General features: G+C 38.5%; 2 protein-coding genes across 3 annotated transcripts; one reads left to right on the top strand and one right to left on the bottom strand.

Moving 5' to 3' along the window:
• Positions 1-245: 245 nt before the first annotated feature.
• Positions 246-12,830, top strand: ascc2 (activating signal cointegrator 1 complex subunit 2). Its single transcript, XM_055039528.1, has 19 exons — positions 246-394; positions 1,580-1,690; positions 2,249-2,407; positions 2,925-3,098; positions 3,180-3,309; positions 4,059-4,126; positions 4,219-4,332; positions 4,945-5,057; positions 5,690-5,764; positions 5,849-5,953; positions 6,711-6,779; positions 7,678-7,752; positions 7,865-8,093; positions 8,382-8,578; positions 9,428-9,547; positions 9,994-10,224; positions 10,439-10,526; positions 11,187-11,278; positions 12,170-12,830. Exons 2-19 carry the CDS (start codon positions 1,607-1,609, stop codon positions 12,339-12,341), a joined length of 2,295 nt encoding a protein of 764 aa, XP_054895503.1. The 5' UTR covers positions 246-394; positions 1,580-1,606; the 3' UTR covers positions 12,342-12,830.
• rnf215 (ring finger protein 215) lies at positions 12,814-20,656 on the bottom strand. Of its 2 annotated transcripts, XM_055039529.1 has the most exons (10): positions 20,289-20,656; positions 19,167-19,319; positions 18,975-19,046; positions 18,387-18,475; positions 18,146-18,200; positions 17,933-18,037; positions 17,380-17,496; positions 16,551-16,694; positions 14,852-14,954; positions 12,814-14,776 (listed from the first exon to the last, which is right to left on the bottom strand). In XM_055039529.1, exons 1-10 carry the CDS (start codon positions 20,574-20,576, stop codon positions 14,754-14,756), a joined length of 1,149 nt encoding a protein of 382 aa, XP_054895504.1. In that variant the 5' UTR covers positions 20,577-20,656; the 3' UTR covers positions 12,814-14,753. The 2 variants fall into 2 exon arrangements, with proteins under 2 accessions (XP_054895504.1, XP_054895505.1); XM_055039530.1 differs by lacking the exon at positions 12,814-14,776 and having other exon boundaries at positions 14,863-15,420.
• Between the last annotated feature and the right edge of the window lie 668 nt (positions 20,657-21,324).

Genomic DNA, 21,324 nt, shown 5'->3' with positions numbered 1-21,324 from the left:
ACTGAAAACGGAACGAGCAACCATTTTGGTCGCTAACCTACAGACTGAAATTTGTATTATTACTTATCTCTTAAGGAGCCCTAAATAATAGCACACAATTTAATATTGCTAATAAGTAAATATATTATTTTCACAAATGAAATGCGGTGTTATGCTAAAACAAACAAAAACAAGACCGAAAGAACATTTTCGGATTAAAAACACAGAAACGGCAGTTGTTCTACGTTGATCGCCACCAGGGGGCGAGCAAGACGTTACCTGAAAGAAAAACAGACAACGTCATTTCCTGGCCAGCGCAGATGTCTGTGAGAGACGTTTGGAAACAGAAACTGGTGAAAACTGCGTCGAATCTGTCGAGATGGCTTGACTGAATCACAGAGTGTCGCGTTTAGAGGTAAGCGGCTTCATTTAGCCTGGTTTCCGGGCAGTTATTTCCGCCGATTCACGGCCGAACCGCCGGTTCGGCAGCCGGTTGGTCGAAACGTTCCTTCATTGATTAGTAGCTGCTGTTTAACAGGTTAGCGAAGCTTCAAAGGGCAACAGCTTTTAGATTCAAAACTCAACAAAATGACAGTAAAAGTTGATAATTAACAGGGACGTGTTTCAGTCAGTGTAAGTTTAGATGGTTGTTTGTGTTGTTATTATACAAGTTTATTACTTGCTAAAGACTTCAGGACTTTAAAAAACATGATACATTTGTTTACATGAATATCTATCTATCTATCTATCTATCTATCTATCTATCTATCTATCTATCTATCTATCTATCTATCTGTCTGTCTGTCTGTCTGTCTGTCTGTCTGTCTGTCTGTCTAGTCTGACAGACAGCAGTTGGATGCTGTAGAGTATTTCAAAAATATATGATATTTGGCATATTTTCCATTATGCATCAATAATATGATACATTTCCAGAATAAAGCAAAAACATTCAACATGAAACTGCATCTGTTTAAAATATTTTCCTGTTTCTTTTCAATTGATCAGAACTGGTGGTGAGTTGTTGTTTCATTTGATGTTTTATGAGGGAATCTGAGGTCCGATAAGCAGGAACCTGGAGGCCATTGTTACTGTTTTGACTTCTAGAACCAACCAGAGAGAAAATGTGTGTTATTGCAACCGTGTGCCTCTCATTTAGTGTATAGAAAGTAATTCACAGTCAGCTGTAGTTGGAAAAGGTGTACTTTAAAAGAATACTATTTTCACACTGCAGGTAAATGCAACCCAAATCCAACTTGTTCACAGGAGTCTGAACGGCCCAATTACAATCTTTTCATCCCAAAAAATTAAATGCATCAAATTTACGCCTCTTCCATAAGTGGAACTAAATCCAATACATAACTGAGTGTGTCTGCAGTCTGCATGTCGCATTTTATTCGACTTTAATACGATTGACGTTAGATGTGTTATAATTCTGCGCCAGAAGAAGCCAGCAGGGGTAAATCCAGATAGATGGAAATTATAATTATGAAATTATGAAAGAAGTTTGTGTCAGTGAAGCTCCGTCTACACATCCAGACAGGTTTCTCAACAGAAGATGCAGTCAGTGTTCCACAAAATCACCAGAATCTGTTCCCTTCAGATCAGAGTAAACCCGAGAGGAGCAGCCATGGCCTGCGCTCGAGTGCCGCTGGATGAGCAGCAGGTGACGGAGTTGGGCCCTTCTGGAAAGGAGCGCACTCTGCCTGCACTGGTTGGTTCAGTTTCCTCATGTTTGTTTGAATGACATTTGACCCCAGCACCATCATGTTATAATTTTATTCCCTGATCAGAAACATACCTGGAGTGTTGCTTTGATTCTTTCATGCATGTTTGAGAAATAATAAAATTTCCATGGCAACCATTCAGCTGCACAAAATGCCAGGGTGGACTTAGCTCCGCCTTCTAGTCGCAGCTCCTTCCCCACTCAGCTCCTTCAGACTAGCCAGCAGCAATTAGCAAACACCTCTGCTAATTGCGATTTCTCAGTGAAATGCTGGTAAAAACATTAAGGGTTAATAGAGGAGCCATGTTATGATGACTTCCTGAATGCGGAGTTTCAAAAAGAGCAGAAGCTTCTTAAAGAGACAGAGGCCCAAGTTGAAAGGATTTAATTACGAAGTAAATTTTTTTAAAGTCATATTTGATATAAACAGCATTTTTATTACAACTGAAGGTAAGATAGTTAATTGATTGTGCATTGAAATGGCACAATGTGGTTGAAAGACACATGATTTTGCCCCTTTAAAGTTTTTGTTGTGTTTTCCACCAGCACCCAGACAGGAAGGAGGAGCGCTGCTTCGTGCCTTACAAACCTCCCCCAGAAGATGGCTCTCCGGCCGACGTGGAGGAGTTTCTGGAGCACGCCAGGTTTATAGCAGAAGACCTGGAGTGGCTGCTGACTCTGCCTCACGACAAGTTCTGGTGTCAGGTATGGGACTGATGCCGCTTCCGATTGGTGGAAATTAGTCAATAAGTCAAGTTTATTTATTTATCATCCATGACTGTCACAAAAAGCAATAAATCAAATAATCACACAATAAATTAAAATGAGCTTAATAATTTCCATTTGCCTGATTTATCATTTTTCTCTTTCTACCAAAAACTGGATGATAAAAGTCTTCAGTCTGGTGTTGTGGTCGGAACTGGCTCTTGTTTTGAAGGACAATTTTATTTACAGGAACTTTGTAATTTATTTCATTTATAGTTTTGTTGTTTTTTTTATTTTGAATATTTAAAATGTCTTCCAATTCCAGTGTCAGCCAATAATATTATAATTTATTGTAATAACTTCTGGAATAATTTAGCAGCATACAGTCAGCAGTTGTGAAAAGCAGTAACAGATGTTACAGTTTGCCAATGATCAGTAAACATCAGATATGTTGGTCGATGTTCCATTTATTACGGTTGAAATGAGTCCAGAGTAATCGCTGTGGCGTCTCCACCAGGTGGTGTTTGATGAGTCTCTGCTGCGGTGTCTCGACTCATACCTGCAGCTGGCTCAGCGCGGCCTTGACCTTTGCACCTTGCCCCTGTCGCCGGCGGTGGCCGACGTGCAGCGCACCATCCACAAGGCGGTTTTCCTGACCTTCCTCCGGATGGCCACTCATAAAGAGTCCAAGGTCAGGCGGAGGGAATAATGTAAATAATGTACATTTATCTGACAGTTTCTTATAAATTTCTTTTTTCTTTCTTTGCGACAGGAACATTTCATTACCCCGGCTGTGTTTGGAGAGATTATCTACAACAACTTTGTGTTCGACATTCCTAAAATTCTGGATTTGTGCGTTCTCTTTGGGAAGGGCAACAGCCAGCTGCTTCATAAGATGATAGGTGAAAATCTTCTTTAATCAAAACTAGAGCTGAAACAATTAATCGAAAATACTCAATAAAACATAGATTCAAAGAAAATATTAGCAGAATATATGGTATAAACCTGAACAGCTTAAGCTTGGAAACTTCCCTATCTACAGGAAATAATAGACGTCTATAAGCCGTCACTGTCCAACACGGTGGAGGTGCTGTGATGGTCTTAATCCAACCTGAAAATGACAAAACCTGGAGAAATTTAGGAGAAAATTATTTTTCCCTTGAATAAAAAGCATAAATTCAAAATATTAGAACAAGAATATTCTGTGAAGTCACAAAGTCAGAAATTTGTATGAGAGAATATATGACTGAAATGATTAATCGTGATTAATTGATTTTTAAAAAAAATAATTGTGATCTAATTTAGTCATCACTTAATCATTAACTGGAGCATATAGCCTAAAAAAATTAGAGAAGCGTTTACAAAACTGTTAAAAAAAATACACATTTTGAATTTAACACTTAAAAAACATTTTTTTATCTGTAAATATGTCCAACGCAGAACGCCTCAAGTGGCAGATTTTGCTTCACCTGGATCAAATGCTGTAAAAAAAAATTTAAAAATACATTTCCTATATGTGATTAAATTATTAATCAGTTAATCTAAAAACTAACCAGCTAGTCCAGTCTACATCATATTGATGTATGTTGAGCAGAAAGGGCTGAGATTGTCACATGTTATTGTTCTAATTGGCTGTTAAAACTCATTTCAGAGAACATTTTTACTCGGCAGCCGGCTTACTACAGCGACCTGGAGGAGACGGTTCCCACAATCCTACAGGTGAGATTTACAATCATCTGAGAACGTCTGTTCAGTTTTTACCTTCTGGTTTTGTTTTATTTCGGTTTGTAATTACTGTTATAACCGTCCAGGTCTTTGACACGATCCTGGAGAAATGTGGTCTGCATTGTGAAGGAGCCACAGCCATGGAGCCGATGAAGCTGAACGCACAGAAGCAGCCGACGACCATGAGCATGAACCTGGAGGTTCTGACAAACTATGGCGCCAGAAACAACTTCTCAATTATTTTTTTTTAATTTCTTTTCCAGAAAGTTTCTGACATTAATCTTAAGTTTTCTGAGTTTTTTTTCTATAAACTTTTTGAACTTTCAAACTCAGAATTTTTCTTGTATTTTTTATAAATTATATAAGATAACTCAAAACTTCAGATTTTTTTATTTTTTTATTTTGACCCTTTGAACTCAGAAGTGTTCTTGTTTCTTTTTACTAAAAAAAATTCTGAGGTTAATCTCAATATCTGATTTTCTTCTGGCAAATTTGTAATTCAGAAATTTCCTCTTTCTTGAAAATTTCTGAGATTAAGCTCAAAATCTGCTTTTGAAGCAGATTTGTAACTTTTCAAACTCACAAGTTTCCATGTTTTTCCTAGAAAATTTCTCAGATTAATTTCATTCTGAGTTTTAATGTAATTAAAGATCACACGTTTCATTTTGTGCTAAAAATGGTCTAAAATCGTCACATATTTAAAACCATAAGTAAAAACGGTTTATATTGATTTCTTCTAATATAATTTAAACATATGAACATATGTTTTTTAATCTTACAAATTAATCTGCCGTTTTTTTTTTCCATCACAGGAGCTTGAAGATATAGTTTTGTACTTGTGCGACTCGACCACCACCATCCACGCCTTCTTGGAAATCTTTCCCACCGCTTGTTCCAACTTCCACTCCCACGGCTTCCTCAGCAGGTAAACCTCGGAGCTCACAGTGAGGCCGGTCGCCATTAAAGGACAAGGAACAATCAGGACAGTTATAGATAATTGTGATTTAACACCTGCAGCTCTTTGACCTTCGTTTAGTGTTGTAATTCTGCCACCATCCAGTAGAGGCCGCCGCTGCTCATCTTTAAGCAGAGCAGTTTCAAAAAACAAAGATGGTGGTGGTTGTACATCACAGAAACTGTTCAAACAGAGTCTGGATTGGGATGAAAAATGAAAACTTTATGCGGTTGTTTATGAAATATAAAGACTACAATCTCCTTAAGTTGTTTTGAAATATAAACGGCCGACAAGCTGCTTCAGTTTTCACCCTAATAGCTCTTTCAGCCAAGCTACATGGCGCAAAACTACTGAAGTGCTACGAAGGCGAGCTAATAACTGGAAAAGCAGAATAATTTAACACGGTGGAAAAACATGTTGTGCCGTTAAACACGGTTGGTTTCAGGGCCATTGCACTTTTTTAATGTTTCTTCAAACGACACTTGAGACGAACTTCTGTATGAATATCTCTGCTCACAAGATAAATCAGCTTTACATGAAGTCATTAATCCACCATTTGCATCCATAATAAGGAGTTTCTGTTTTCCTTCCTATGGCCTCAGGCTGCCGCCGTTTTACGAGGCCGCCGTGCCGGACTTGGAGAAAGCCATCAGGAAGAGAAACTTTGACAATAAAAGGCGAGCATCCACCTCTGGGATTTTATTATTAGAAAAAAATGGCAATTTGTGACAGTAAAGAACTGAACTCTTAATCTGCCATAGTCTGCAGGAGGGCCTGTGGAAGAGGATGAGCCACTCCTGCAGGAAGATGGTGGAGACGACTCACCTGCTGCTGCACCACACCTGCCTGCAGCCCATCCTGGAGGGGTGAGTCCACCACAGGCAGCTCCGTCCCAAAAACACACCACACACACCCCGATCAGTCTGGGCTTTGATTTATTCATTTCAAACAGACAGTAAACAATAAGAACGGGAAAAAATAAGAATGTAATGCCCATTAAAATGCAATTTTACATAATGTGTTCAAAAAGGAACATGTAGAAGATGCAAGATCTTAAAAACAACTTACACCAGACAAACTTTTAAATTATTCCCACATTAAATGACACTTAAAACTCAGATTATAATCCCTAAATGTAAAGTTATTTACCATTTTCAATGTCAAAATATTTTCCAATAATCTTCTTTCTGAACAGTTTTTAAGCTGGTTTGAATTTGTACTTTTCATCATTTAATCAATTCAATAAATTTACCCACAGACTGATAAACAAAAACTCCTTTTGGTTGTTAATACATTGGTTTTTATTATTACTATTATTATTTCATTCTCTTCTTAAATTATAACATCTCTCTCTGACACAAAGTTTTTTTTAATTGTTGTATGAAAGTTGATGGTTTTTTACTTTACATATGAATTGTACAATTTTCATCTTATTTGATTTAAAAATAATGGGTTTGTATTTTCCCAATATCCCACTTACTGTATTATTCTGACAGATTTTCATTCTGATTGATTTTTCTTTTTTCCTATTGCGCACAACGACTGTAACTTTGTTTTTATGTATTGCCCCAAAACTTTCACACAACAAGCTAAATGTGTTTCAATGTTTTTGTTTCGTTTCAGTCGAGAAAACATGCAAACGTTTGCTGAAGAACTCCTGCAATATTTTACATCTTTTTTACCAGAGAAAAGGTGAGAAACACATTTATTTTCTGGCTTTTAGAGTGAGGACCAGAGGTAGTTTTAAAGAGAGAATTGGTCGTTAAACTCTATGTTTTTTCTGAAAATTTAGCCCATATTGTGAGGATTTTATGTCTCAAACCTCCATGTTTAATCAATATTTTATTATACAGGGTGAAGTGAAAAGTAATTTTCTGTTTTATGAAAAATTATTTATTTTTAGGTGTTAAATAATGTTGCAGGTTCTGATTTAACACCTTAACGCTGAAGCAAATTTAAAAAGTTTCTTTTTATGATTTACAGCAAATTCTTTGACAAAGTCTGGAGGACAAATCCTGACATAATTGGTTAAAATGTAGAAGTAAAATAAATGACCCAGTAAAGTAATTCATGTACCAAACCTTGCATCTGGAAAATAAAAACTCCAAGTCATTTGATTATATGTTGTAATTGAATAAATGTTGATCATTTTTAGCATTAGTAATTTAACACATCACTATTATTTGATTTTCTATTTAATTTCCAGTCTTATTGTCTTATTTATTGTTTTTTAGTTTCTTTTTTCCACATGCGGAATATTTTTTTTTTTATCATACATTGATTTATTTTCCTCCTACAATTTTTTCAATTTGCATTTTCTTCTCTTTTCTCTTTTGTCTGTTTATTTGCAGATTTTCTTTTTAATTTTTCTCCTTTTCCTTCTGGCTCTTAATAACATTATAAAAATAAAACAAAATTTTTCTATCATTTTGTGTGGATCTGTCCTCCATTTAAAAAATATTAAATACAAAAGAAAATAACCGTTTTAATGCAAAGCAGCAATATTGTCCTTTAGCTAAATTAAAAATAATTATTCCAGTAATTGGCCCACTCTGGTGCTGAATTTGACCCGTTTTTTTTGTGTTTTCAGGTTTCTGGTCGACTACGACGAGCAGTTTCCCATCTCAGACGACATCAGCCTCCTGCAGCAAGCGCTCCCTGTCATGCATCCTTTTAACACATTATGTCCATTTAAAGACTTTAAAGCTCCAGGAGTTTTTTAATGCCGTAAATATCAGTTGTTATTGCAGCTGGTTTCTTCTTTAACTCTCCCTCAGTGACGAGACGAGGACGTCGTATTTGCTGCAGGGTGTGGAAAGCGCCTGGGACGCCACGGGCCGACGAAGACCACAGACCGAAGGCGCCTCCTTGTTGTCAGCCAGTCAGGGCGCGGCGGCGGCGGCAGCCTGTTCGGATGGCCTCGGGTCACCAGAGGTCAAAGAGTCGAGAGGAGAGAGGCTGGTGGGGGCTGAGGCCAAGATGGCCGCCCCACAGAAAGGAGACAACGTGAGAGCTTCGATCTGCAGCTGCATGATGTCTCAGTGTTTGCGTTTGTTTTTCATGGGTTTAAATGTTAAAATAGAAACAAACTCTGATCCTCAGAGTTTGTTTCTACACACTTTAAGGGGTGTATTTACACCCCTTAAAGTTTTTGTCGTTTATTTTCCTGCCACAAACTTCAGTTCTCTATGAGATAAAGATATGACACAAAAGCTGAACGATTTGTGTTTGTAGTGATGTTCGTGGCTCTACAGTTCTTCAGGACAGTAACACCAGAACGTTTTGGGTTTCCAGGGCGCCGTGTGTCCTGTGAGCGGGCCGGAGCTTGAGTCTCTCCTGTCCTGCATCAAGGATCTGCTTCCTGACCTGGGCGAAGGCTTCCTGCTGGCGTGTCTGCAGGAATACGGCTACAACTCTGAGCTGGTCATCAACAACATCCTGGAGGACCGACTGGCTCCCAGCCTGGAGAAACTGGACCGAACCATGCCGCGGTACGGCCTCCTGAGGCTACAACAGCATCCACTAGGGGGCAGCACTCCGTCTCACTGTTTAAAGACTCTTCAGGCGCCATTTTACATTAGATATTTATAACTTTGTATTCTGGCTGTTGTACATTAATAAAAGTAGAAGTACCTTCCCACCAAAAACTCAGAAATTTTTAGATTAATTTCAGATATTTTCTGGAAAGAACTCAGAAATTTCTGAATTTGAAAAGTTTCGCAGAAAAAAACTTGAGAAATGTTTATCAATCTTGGAAAATTTCTAGAAAAATCTAAGGAATTTGAGTTTGAAAAGTTCAAAATTTGTGAGAAAACTTGCAAAAGCTCAGGAAAGTTTTGACTTGAAACTCACAATTTCTGAGGGTGATCTCAAAATTTGAGTTTTTTTAGCAGATGTTTGACTTTAGGAGCTTAGAAATGTCCAAGTTGTTTATTTGAGATTTAGCTTTTGAATCTCAAAAATTTCTAATTTCTTTCTAAAAGATTTCTAATATTAGCCTCAAGATTTGAGTTTTCTTTTAGCAAATTTTAAACTTTTGAATCTTTTCTAAAAGATTCTGAAAATTCCAGAAGATTCAAATGTTCTCCTTGTTTTTCTTCAATATAGGACTAAGACTCTGCCTCAGATTTCTCATGTCACTTTACAGGTTCTGCTGGAGTTGAAGGGCTTCAGATTATCCACATTTTATAATTTCTTGCAAAAATAGTTCCAAAGAAAAATGTCATATAACCTGCAGATCTGTTTTACTCAGATACATTTTAAGATGACAGGAAAGTGGGCATGCTGAACGTTTCCGTTTGTGTGGTTTTGTGTGATTGGAGCTTAATGTTGGTCTGCAGGCCGGTGAAAGAGGAGCTCCCAGGTGTCCTGAAGACCCGATCCAACGTGTTTGACGACGACGAGTTCGACGTTTTCCGCAGGGATCAGGTGGACATGTCCCGCGTCTGGAAGGGCAGGAGGTAGAGGAGCAGAGGAAGCTGCTGTCGTACTAATCAAAAACGACTGGGCGACAAATCGTTTTATCAGTTCATCAAATGTTTGGTTTTTGGAGATTTGATTTTTAGAAAATCTGGATTTTTGCTTCTGTAGTTCAGTGTAGCTTTTGAGCAAGAAATACGAGCTTGTTATGAGTCAATAATTCCTTAATATTGATGAAAAGATTTGTAATGTGGGAAAATGTCTTGCTATAAGTGAAATATCTTCCAGTTTAACTAAAAGTTTCTCATGAATATTAAGGAATTACTGAGTTAAAACAGGCTCATAATTCTTGCTGAAAAGTTACTTGTAAGTTAGTTTTGTCTTAATTAAAATGTACTAAGATATTTGGGATAAACTAAATAAAAACACTTGGTGAGATTCTGTGTTTTTGCGGCGCTCTGGAGGTTTTTCCGTTCTCCGCCTACAGGAAAGGCGAGAGCGCCCAAGAGACGCTGAACGACAAGCAGCACATAGCGGAGCAGCGAGCGCGCTACCAGATGTACGAGACGGTGGTGGACGAAGTCGTTGTCGAGCCGGGAGAGTCGGCCGGCGCCGACCCCTACGACCTGGACGACTATGACGACGAGTACGACGACACGTATGACATGAACCAGGTTGGAGCCAACGACCTGGACGGAGACAGTTTACTCAGCAGGAGGTATGGCGCTGCCCGGCTCCTACAGGGGCTTCAAATCCTTGAAAATGTTTGAATTTCAAGGTTTGGAAAATGTTTGATGTTCATAAATCAGAAATCCCCATGACATTAATGCTGATAACGAGTGTGTTTTATATTTCTGACTGGAACTTTAACATCCCGACAGGGGAAGGAAGAACTAGTCACTGGTTGATTGTTTAGTTTTTTCTGTCTGCAGGCCGTTCACCGTCCCACAGGTACTGAGGAAAGGAACCAAAGCAGAGGAAGAGGAGCAGGAAGACGATGAAGACGAAGATGTTTCACAGGTCATAAAGTGACTAACGTTTCAAAATCATAATTTTAGGAAACGTCCTCATTGTAACAAATACATTTTTACTCAAGTAAAAGTAAAGAAGTAACTGATCAACTTATCAGTCATATAATATTTAATAATTACATCATCAGATGGACCAAAACGTAAAGTTAGGTGGGCATTTTGTATTTTTAGGACCAAAATGACAAACAAAATCAGGCCAAATATTTTTTTGGCCTGATTCAGTGAAGAACAAAACTAGTACTCTATTATTACTCAAGAGTAGCAATACTTCATAATGAAATTACTCAAAAGTAAAAGGTACAACTACTTCTAAAAGTACATTTCTTTTTAAAAAGTTACTCAAATGTAATTGAGTGAATGTAACTAGTTACTACTGGACTCTGGCATCTAAAAATGCAGATTGATTTTAATGAGTTAATTTTTAAAATCTTATTTAGACGATATAATGCTCCTGAATATATTTCCAAATTCTGACAGCTAAACAACGTTTCTGTAGTTTTGACTCCAAATGTTGATTTGGAGTCAGAATCTGACGAGTTAATCAGAACCGAAACAGATGGAAAAAGTTCTAACATGTGAGCGTGTTTTGAAGTAGATGTCGGCAGCAGTTTGGAAGCTGCGTCATGCGTTGCATGGCTTTGTGTTTCAGAACCCTGTGAACCGGGACCAGTTCGTTCAGGACCCGGCTCTGCTGAGGGAGAGAGCCGAAGCCAAACGAGCTGCCATGCAGCAGAAGAAAGGGTAAGGATGGCTTCCTGTGAATATAAAAGATTATTTTAGGGTCTTTGCACTATTCCCTGTTTAGAGTCTTCATATTAGAACATAATCTTCTATTATTATTCAAAAGCTTGGATAATAATAGTTATCCAAGCATTTTTTCTCATGAAAACAAAACATTTTCTCCTAATTTTAAACATTTTTTCTTGTAATTATGTACCATTGCCCTAATACGCCATCGTACTTCTCATAGAAGGGAGGATGGAAATAAAAGCCACATTTTTAAATTGTTTTCGGTCATATGCTTTTTTTTTTTTTTTACCCAAGAAAAGAAAATGCTGAAAAAGAATCAAATCAAATGAGAATGGGAATTCAAATCTGCTATGAAAAAAATTGGGATTTTATTTTTAAGCCTTATTGTCGAGCCCTAACTTTGGTTTGGTTCAAATGCTTATGAGAAAACCGAACGGACCGGAACCGCTCCAGAAGCCGGAAGTTAACTCATAGCAGAGCATTCTGGTTAAATACAGCCAAAACAAACGCGCTAGCTACTTAGCTAGCTAGAATTGGCAGCAGAACCGACTCATGGTTTTTCCACCGAACATAAAAGATAAATCCTCCAACCGCTGAAATCTGACGCCACTCCATTTTTGTTTACATTTGGTGAAGGAAGTTTTGCTCAGTTTTTGTATAATTTCCTTTAGTAGTTCTTGGTGCAGCGCCCCCACAGGTGAGGAGGGGAACAGTTTTTTAATTAGTTTGGTTAATTCAGTTCAGTGAGGAAAGGAACCACAGCAACTGGAAATGTTTTGTTCTCTCATCAAACCCGATCTGCTGTGAAATCTCTATGAATTATAATCTCTGGATGATTCTTGTGGTTACAGTTTTCTGACCCTCGTCTTCCGTTTCCTCCAGGTTTCGGCCCGAGCGGACCAGTAACGTGGTGGGTCGACCCAAAGGCCAGGGACAGACCACGGAGACGTTCCTGGACCGACGCAAGAAGGAGGCCAATAAGAGCCGCGTGAGCAACCACAACCGGCGCTCCATGGCGGACCGGAAGAGGAACAAAGGCATGATCCCCTCCTGACCCGCTCCACGGCGCTGCTGGAGCCAGAGGAGGTCCGGTTGACCCGGTTCTGGTCTGTCGCCACAACGTTCTCTGTGGATCTTTTCTTTTTTTTTAAACCAAAACAATTTATTTGGGCACCGATTTCTTTCCTCTGCTCACCACAACCACAATTAGACTTTTAATTTTTGCCAGGTAACAAATCAGTTTATTATTACAATCCAAAGATGTAAACAAGTAAGACATCAAAGAGCGTTCCCTCTCCTTCTTCTGGAAGAACATCAGCCGACCAAACGATCAGAGTGGACGTGAGCGCCCCCTCCTGGCCGGGTCAGAACGAAACGTCTGGAAGCACTGGCCGCGTCACGTCGCCATGCACAAACTGTTTTCTACAAAAGAACCCATCTATCTGTCAGAACATTTTGTAACAAGACAAATTATTACTATTTTGGAGTTGACATGACAAAAAAACAACAAAAAAAGAGATAATAAATAATGCAGTTGTTTTGACATCTTTCAAGTTTGAGTCATCTGTGGTCAAATGCATAAGTGTAACTTTTATATAAAAATAATTTTTTACATGTTAAATTGATCACTGCTGTGACAGTATGAGATGATCTGTGAGAAAATGGTGCTCCTTTCCGTTCTAATAACTACATAAATAAATCACTCAGTCAGAAACAGAGGACAGGGAAGGGGAGGGTCTTAGTGCTGTCAATCACCTCATGCTCTTTGCTAATCTACAGCTGGTTAGCTAGTTAGCATAGCATGACGGCAGATAGATGGTATTCCAGTAACAATAAGCACATTTAGCAGTGAGTACATGCGCTGACTGACAGCGCTAAGCCCCGCCTCCTGGTTCTGATTGGTTGGTTTTGGTGCATTTATTCAAACCGCAGTAATGGCTCAGGGAAAATGTGGAGATTGATCTTCTCACAGATTGTCACAACATGGAGCAGCTTTAACAAATGAAAGAAACATTTTCATGATAAAATTTACAAACTAATCTAAGTGATTAGATTTGACCCAGATTTATAAAACATAAGTGAAAACGTTGATCCCACCAAGCAGAAACGTCTGCGGTCACCAGCAGGGGGCGCGCGTGACGCTCCTAACACTAATTTCTCCTCACTGCGCAGACTTTTCTTTTTTCACCGTGTTGTGCAAAAGTCTTCAGGTTTTAGGAGGCAACCTTCTCTGACCTGCATCTGTGATTTGTTTGGGTTAAACCCAAAAGGTTTTATTTCTACTCAAACGTCGACTGTTGGTCTGATTGTATGGCAGAGTGTTGGAGCTATTAGGGGAGTAAATTCATGCCAAAAATAAGAAAAACACAAATTTTAGATTAATTTCACTTGGATTTTCTATGATGTCAAAAAAATATCTAAATTTGCAGTTAAAAAAAAGGTAAATCTGCATGATCACAGGCATTAATTTACTACAACTGCAGCCAAACATCATTTAAATCAGCACTTTCTGCTGATGTTTCATTTAACCACTAAATCTTATTTAATACAATATTAAAAATACATTAAAAGGTACAAATAAATAATTCAGTTTCTTCAATAACAAAATAAACATTTTAGTTCCTAAAATGCAATAATTTAATGACAAATAGGAAAGATAAGATTTGAAAAAAGGACCCAAAGTTAAGAGAATAACTATAAAATCTTTATAAACTACACTTAAATATACTTTAGCAATAAAATTATTTTTTAAGACTTTTGCACAGCACTTTAACTCTCGTCAGGTCAGTTTGGATCTTCGTTTTCCAGGGTGGAAGGATTATAAACAAACAGCTATAGTGGTTTTTAAATACAAGTATCTGTTTAAATTTTGATTTTTTTCGTTAGAAATAAATCAAAATCAACATTTGGATTTCTAACGCCTTCATTGATAAATATTTAAATTGGTTTGATGTCCTGAAACACTGAACTGTGATAAACATGCAAAAAATACAAAATGAGGAGAAGGATAAACACTTTTCCACACCACCGTCGTTTATATTTAGGTTTTCTGTTCGGATAATTTTGAAAGCTAAATAATCTTTTCACCCTGGAAAAAAAAACTAATTTTCCAAACAAGAAGTGATTTTAGCAGGAAACAAATCAGATGAACATGTTTCTTACTGACATCATTCAGGAGCTAAAGTGAACTGCGTGTGGAAGAAGAAAAAGAAGTCGTCGTCCATGGAGCGAATAACTAGTTTTTACACATCAAAACATTTCAGCGGCCGACTTCAGCTGCAGAGATTCCACATATTTAATGTAACAGAATCCGTAACGCAGAGTTTCTGCCGCCTGGAGTCCAGATCCGCTCCCCGGGAGGGCGGAGGAGTCGGGACGAGGTCCGGCGGAGGAGTCGGGACGAGGTCCGGCGGAGGAGTCGGGACGAGGTCCAGCGGAGGAGTCGGGACGAGGTCAGCAGCGACTGCTAGCTGTCTCTGCGGACGGTGCCTGCAGGGAGAATCAGAAGCTCTGATTCAGACGGGTCGGATCCGGGCGGCGGACAGGGAGGAGGCGGGGTCTCACCCAGAATGCTGCGTTTGCACAGAGGGCAGGTGTGCTGCAGCAACAGCCAGGGGTCGATGCAATCCCTGTGGTACTCATGGAGACAGGGCAGCACCCGCAGACACTGAAGGCACAAGAGTCAGAGTAGAGCAGAGATCGTATCCCCTACTCCAGCATCCTGCTAACACCAGAAGGAGCTAATAGTAGTGGAGCAATTTCATTATAAAAATATTTCTAGTGTGGATGAAAGTAACACAGTAACAAAAGTTGCTGAGCGATGAATTGTCCCAGACAATAAACGATAATATTGTTGTTTTGAAAACATTTTGAAGTAACATAATGTAATAGAAGAACACGTCCTCAAAGATCAACAAAGTTAAAATACTAATAAACATTTAACACCGGAACTGAAAAGCATTTTAAATATCCAAAATAAAACAGAAACAAATGATAAAGTCTGTAGATAAAATTGTCCTTCAGAAAAAGCACAACAGACTTGAGGAGCCTTTAGTCCTTGGTTCGATTCCCAGCCTGCTGGTCTTTGCCACATGTCTTCCCTCTCTCTCATTTTCTACTTTCCTGTCAGTTCACTTTCAAATAAAGAAAACCAGAAAAAAAAGGTTTAGCTGAGACTGAAACACCAGGCTGAAGAATTTTAACATCCAGAAAGAGAAGAACAATAAATGATGAAAATGTAAATTATTGAACTCGTTTTGATGCATCATCTGATTAACTTATAGATTTTTGTGACAGGTCTGGATGCAAATATAGAAATTTGTATATTCATCCATAAGACTGTTTTTCATATATCCCCAACATTGCCATGAGTTTCAAGATGGCTGCTGTTTTTAAGCCTTTGAAGTCTAAATGGTTAGCAATAGCTTCCGCTAATTCTTTTACTTCAGCAATAACTCTCAGATTAGCTCCCTTTAAAGGCCAGCAACATTTTTATAAACCTGCTTTTACTTAAATTTGTGTTTTTTTTTTTTTTTTTTTGGTGAACGGCTTTTATCTTGAAAGTTGCCATATAAGTTTTACTTACACACTGCATCGTTAGCTTCTGCTAATGGTTTGTGTTTAGCAGTTGAAGCATTTTTTATGTGCATGTTAGCTAAACTCTAATCTGCTCATTCTTCTCGTTGTTGATGTATTTAGAAAAGTTGAATAAAATCTTTTGGTTAGCTGTTCCCACCATTGGCAACTGGCCAATTTCTGTGCAAATTTATATTCTCAACCATGGCAGCCATTTTGAAAAATGTCAACAAGAAAAAGGAAATGCAGGATCAAATAAACGCATTATTTCTACAAATAGGTATGACATTATCAAATACTTCATTTCCCTTTGGGATCACTAAAATATTTTAGAATTTGAATTTTGAATTAATTATTTTTAGTGCAAAATTGATTCTCCATAATGACCATTATGGCGGCCATCTTGAATTATTTAGTGGCTGCCCCTGCTGCCCATCTATGCCAAATTAGGTTTTCGCATGTCAAAAATTTTGCTGAAATATTGTTAATATGCCTGAATATTGAGCAACAATGACAAAGAGCAACAGTCTTCAGTCAGAGGCATCTTCTATTTTGTTTGAAGACTGACTGCTACTGGAGATTCTCCTTGCCTCCAGCATCGTCCAAAGTGACTCTTTGACACTTGAGTGATGAACATTTAGCTTCTGTTTGGGGTAAAATAAAAAGTTTTTCTGGATTGTTAACCCACCTGGTTGTTTTTGAACGGTTCCAGACAGACCGCGCAGTTCTCCGTCTCGGTCTGCTGGGACGGGTCGCACCAGGGTTTGGGCCGACGATATGTTTTGGTTTTCAGCGACAACATTTTCTTCAGGACGTCCTGCTTCGGAAGAAGCTGCAATAAAAAATACAAAAACAGGTCAAATATATGTCATAATGTCAGTGGTCTGAAAATATGTCTGCAAATTTTTAACACATTACCGACCAATAATAACAAATATTACTTCAACACAGTGAAAACTAACTAAAAAACCCCAACAATGTTGCACAGAACAAATGGTACTTTATGTAATTTCTGCAGGTAAAGAATAACAACCTGTAGGAGCTGCTCTGTATTTTCATTTACTACGTTCAACAGAAACACCAGATGGAGGTAAAGTGAAACGCATCGCCCTATGAAACTCCACCCCAAACAAATTTTCAAAAATTCTAAATGTTTATACATTTTACAGAGTGGCCAAGAGGTGGATGAGCAACAAATCTGGCAACTTTATTCTGCATTTTTGGAGAAAATTTGACTGCAGTAGCCACTGTTCAACCCACAGAGGTCAGCACTGAGTTTTAAAGTAAAATGTTACAGAATAAAACAAATTTCAATAAATTGTCAACATTTCTGCAGAAATTACACCTATTTAGGAGTTTAAATCTCCAGTTAAATCCATATTTTAGGATTTTAAACTATTGATGTTCTGGTTATTTTTTTAAAGCTTTTCTCATAAAATCTATGCACGTTACAAACTTCCTCTAACTGAAGTGATTGTATTTCTGCTGTGCAGCCACTGTGAAGTAATCAGTTGTACCTCCAGGTTGTCGTTAAGCTGGCGGTCCTGGTACTGCCAGCGGGCCTGAACGATGACGCCTGTGCAGAGGATCAGCGCCACCAGCAGGACTGTGTCCCACAGCTGCTGCAGGTACTTCTGGAAACCACCAGAGAAGAAGAAACGGCGTCTGAGACGTTCAACGCTTCCAGAACCGCGTATCCCGACAGATCGGACCAGGGGCGTGTCGACTCTTAATTAAAAATAAACAGTTCAATTTGTAATTTTTTTTAAAGTTTTGACTTTGATCTCAGATTTGTGATTTAAATTTCAAAATTCTGAATTTTCCTCTCACAATTTTGACTTTAATTGTAGAATTCTGACTATTTCTTTTGAGATTTTTTTTTTTTTTCAGAATTTTGACCTTAATCCCAGAATTCTGATTTAAATTTCAGAATTCTGGTTCAAATTTTAGAATTCAGAATTTTAATCGTTAAGCGTAGAATTCTGGCTTCTTCTGAGATGAAAGTCAAATTTATTTGGATTAGACAGAGCTTTAGAAATTAACAGTTTTGTTTTTATCTTTCCTCCCCACCTGGACCTGAGAGTTGCTCTCGCCGGTGCAGATGACCCCCTGCCACTCTCCGTACAGGCCGCCTCTGGACCGGCCGCAGCTGGACCACAGGGTCAGCGTGGCGCCCTGCCCGGAAAACACAGCAGCAGCTCGGTCAGCCTGCCATCTGCTCACTCACCACTGGGGGCGCTGCGAACCCGGAAACACGCGGCCAGCCGCGAAGAAGAGGCTCACCAAGTTGTCCTGTAGGATCGTCTCGTATGTGATTTTCGCCGTGGCCCGAAGACCCCTGCAGTCACACAAATACAGAAAATGCTATTTAATCAAATTACTAAAATAATAAACAATCTGATGGTTTCCATGACAAAATGTAAAAAAATTCAATACTTTGGGAAGATATCATTCATCAGGACTTTGACTAGACATTAATTTTATATTAGGTTGGTGTGGCTGTGGTTGCGTAGTGTTTCTGTACCTCAGCAGAGCTCCAATCAGCTTGGTGACGTTTTCTGATGTTTGGATCACAATGATGGGCTTGGACAGCAGAACCTGAGACAAATCCATCTGCAACACAGAAACGAGCCGATCCAAATATTTCAACAGAACCAGAACCAAAATTAGTGCAAATCAGCACAGATTTCATTGATATTTATTTTAATATTTACAAACTATTCAGAAAGAAAAATAATGCTTGCAGCCAAAATAGGAATCAACAAGTCATATAATTTGTTAAATATATTTTTTCCATATTTATTAAAACTGTCACTATGTCATGACAGTAAAATATGAGACAGATACACGTTCACTGGACGATAAATTGTCCCAGAAGTTATCGCAATAAATGATAATATTGTTGTTTTGAATAATATAATGGTAACAATAATGCAGGAACATATTCTGAAAAGTCAGAATATGTTCTGATGTTCATCAGAACATTTAATGGAAGACATTTTAAATATCCAAAATAAATAAACAAAACAACAAATAACATTAATTATGAAGTCTCTGCGAACAAAACTGTCCTTTAAAACTGGAGAACATCAGAACCAGTGTGACGTTTCACCTCGCTGGCTGTGTTTTGGTTCAGAGCCAGGATGATCAGCGCTGACGCTCCCAGGACCAATGCCCGCTTCATCTGTGCACCAAAACAACAAAACTCTTAAAAACTGACATCCTCTGAGAAACAACAGGTGAAACCTACTGCAGGTTGGTGGAGTCATCCTCTCACTAAGCTGTACTTGTGATAAATTCTCACTTTGTTAACCACTGCATCAGCAAAAGACTCCTGGTTCCCAGTGGAGGCTTTGCTGTCGTCCATCTCCACCGGCACAACGCCGATCCAGGGCTCCTGCCGGTCGGCATGTTCCCCGTCTCTTCCTTCACTCGGCTGCGTCGCGTCATCTCCAACCTGGAGACAGGAAAACACACAATCGTTTAATTTAAACTATAATATCTGCAGGTTTATAGGGGCTGAATCAAAGCTTTTTAAATGGAAAGTTTAATGGAAGGAAAAGATGTGGAAGAAAAAAGTTTTGCTAAAGCAACAGGGTTAGATGTGAAGCACCGTTTGACGAGTTTGGGGGAGATTTAGAAGACGTTTACTCGGGTGGAGTCAAGAGCCACAACAGAGTTATCCAGAACATTTACCACTTCGCAATGTTTTGATTTTCTGATAACCTGAATTTTAGGTTTTTATGATTGAAGCTGCAGTATGTAACTTTTATAAAGCAACCAAATTTTCTTTTATACTAGCTCAAACTGTCACTGTTGTGACAGGTCAATGTAAGACATATAATCTGTGAAAATAATGGAGCTCCTCTGCCTTCTCCCAGTGATGACAAGAAACAACCAATCAGAGCCAGGAGGCGGGTCTTTGTGCTGTCAATCATGCCCATTTACCAGCCACTTCCCATACCTCTCCTCTTGTTCTCTGCTACATTACTGCTTCTCCAAGACAATAGATATTGTTGTGACAGCAGTAGCAGCTCCTCAGAGAGGAGGTGGATTTTGTTTTCACAGATTTTCTGTCTCACGTCGCACTGTCACCTGTCAATTATATAAAAAACATTGTCCAATAAAAACTGCAGCTTTAATCATAAAACTGCGAAAGGAAATGTTGCTGTATATTCAATATCCAACCTTTAGATATATAATTTTTTTGTTATTGAATTGTTTATTCATATTTATATCTATTTCAAAACAATTTTATAAAGTAACTAAAACAAGAAGCTAAACACAGGAAAATGTATTTATTTTTGCACCTTGCCAAATTTAACTTGAATATTTCTGATGCATGTGTAGATTATAACATGTAATGCATGTCTAATTAGTCTTTTGGCATCATAAATGAACATTTAAAAACATCAGGAAGTCTCACCACCAACAGGTTCCCCTCCAGCTCCTCCTGCTGCTCGTTCCGGATCTCTGGGCTCTTGCGACCTCGGCTTGACTCCACCACTTCCCCCTGGAGCAGAGTGCTAACAGCGGGCTGGTGCTCCAGAAACACCTCCACCAAGGCGACCTGCTTGGCGGCCACCAGCAGCCCGGGCCACCGCAGCAGCAGCAGCAGAACAACCGGCGAGGGCAAACAGAGACAGCAGCGGCCAGCTGAAGCCATGGCTCCCAAAAACCCAGCAGGAAGCAACAACCAACACACTAAACTCATCAACTGTCAGGCATTTTGTTAGAAATCCCGCAGCCGATTATTTCAGGCTGTTAGCTCGCAGGCTCCTGGACGTAAACAGGAAAAACAAGACACTTCCGGTTGTAAACGGAAGTCGGGGAGGGATTATTATCTTGTGTGAGAGCGCCCGGATGATTTCCGGAAAACCTTTGGTAATAATTCAGTTAACTACCATTGATCTTTGAATGTGTACGTTTGTACTTTTCAAAACGAAATTCAGTAATTCTTCTGTGGATAAAAGCAAATTAAAGTTTCCTTTTTTCCTCCAAAGAGGAAAATCTTCTCATAGTTCCATCTTGATTTTAAAGCTACAGTTCGTTTAATGAAAACTGCAGAACAACGAATAAAATTAAATAAAATAGAAAAAAAACTCATGAGAAGCACATTTTTATCCAGATATTTATTAGGTTAATTTTATTTTATTTTTTAAATTAACAGATCAGCCTTTAAGTGTGCTGACGCTAAATGAAGTAGAAAGAACTTTTCTTATATTGATGTCAGTAGCACTTTTAGCTGCAGATTTATCATTTGCTACAAATAATCAAGTACATACAAAATGAATGCTGTTATTGCAAATTAAGCTATAAATATCTACTTTCCTATCCAGTTGACATTTTTTGCATCTTTTCATGTATTGTTAATACTGTACAAAAAAGGCTTAAATTTTTACAAATATATTTATAAAATATACAGAATGTGTCACTAAAGGAATGTTGTGTTATTGTATGTT

The sequence above is a fragment of the Poeciliopsis prolifica genome, unplaced genomic scaffold (assembly GCF_027474105.1).
Source record: "Poeciliopsis prolifica strain line A6 unplaced genomic scaffold, Auburn_PproV2 SCAFFOLD014, whole genome shotgun sequence".
NCBI lineage: Eukaryota > Metazoa > Chordata > Actinopteri > Cyprinodontiformes > Poeciliidae > Poeciliopsis > Poeciliopsis prolifica.
The sequence above is the reverse complement of the archived record's forward strand: the minus strand, read 5'-3'. Positions and strand labels throughout refer to the sequence as shown.

Excerpts from the sequence above, each read along its gene's own strand:
- ascc2 (XM_055039528.1), top strand. The coding sequence starts at position 1,607 with ATGGCCTGCGCTCGAGTGCCGCTGGATGAGCAGCAGGTGACGGAGTTG. Across the intron at positions 3,099-3,179 it reads CCACTCATAAAGAGTCCAAG|GAACATTTCATTACCCCGGC; the intron begins GTCAGGCGGAGG and ends TCTTTGCGACAG. Across the intron at positions 9,548-9,993 it reads CGCGTCTGGAAGGGCAGGAG|GAAAGGCGAGAGCGCCCAAG; the intron begins GTAGAGGAGCAG and ends CTCCGCCTACAG.
- rnf215 (XM_055039529.1), bottom strand. The coding sequence starts at position 20,576 with ATGAGTTTAGTGTGTTGGTTGTTGCTTCCTGCTGGGTTTTTGGGAGCC. Across the intron at positions 19,320-20,288 it reads TGGAGGGGAACCTGTTGGTG|GTTGGAGATGACGCGACGCA; the intron begins GTGAGACTTCCT and ends TCCTGTCTCCAG. Across the intron at positions 16,695-17,379 it reads AGCTTAACGACAACCTGGAG|CTTCTTCCGAAGCAGGACGT; the intron begins GTACAACTGATT and ends TTTTTATTGCAG.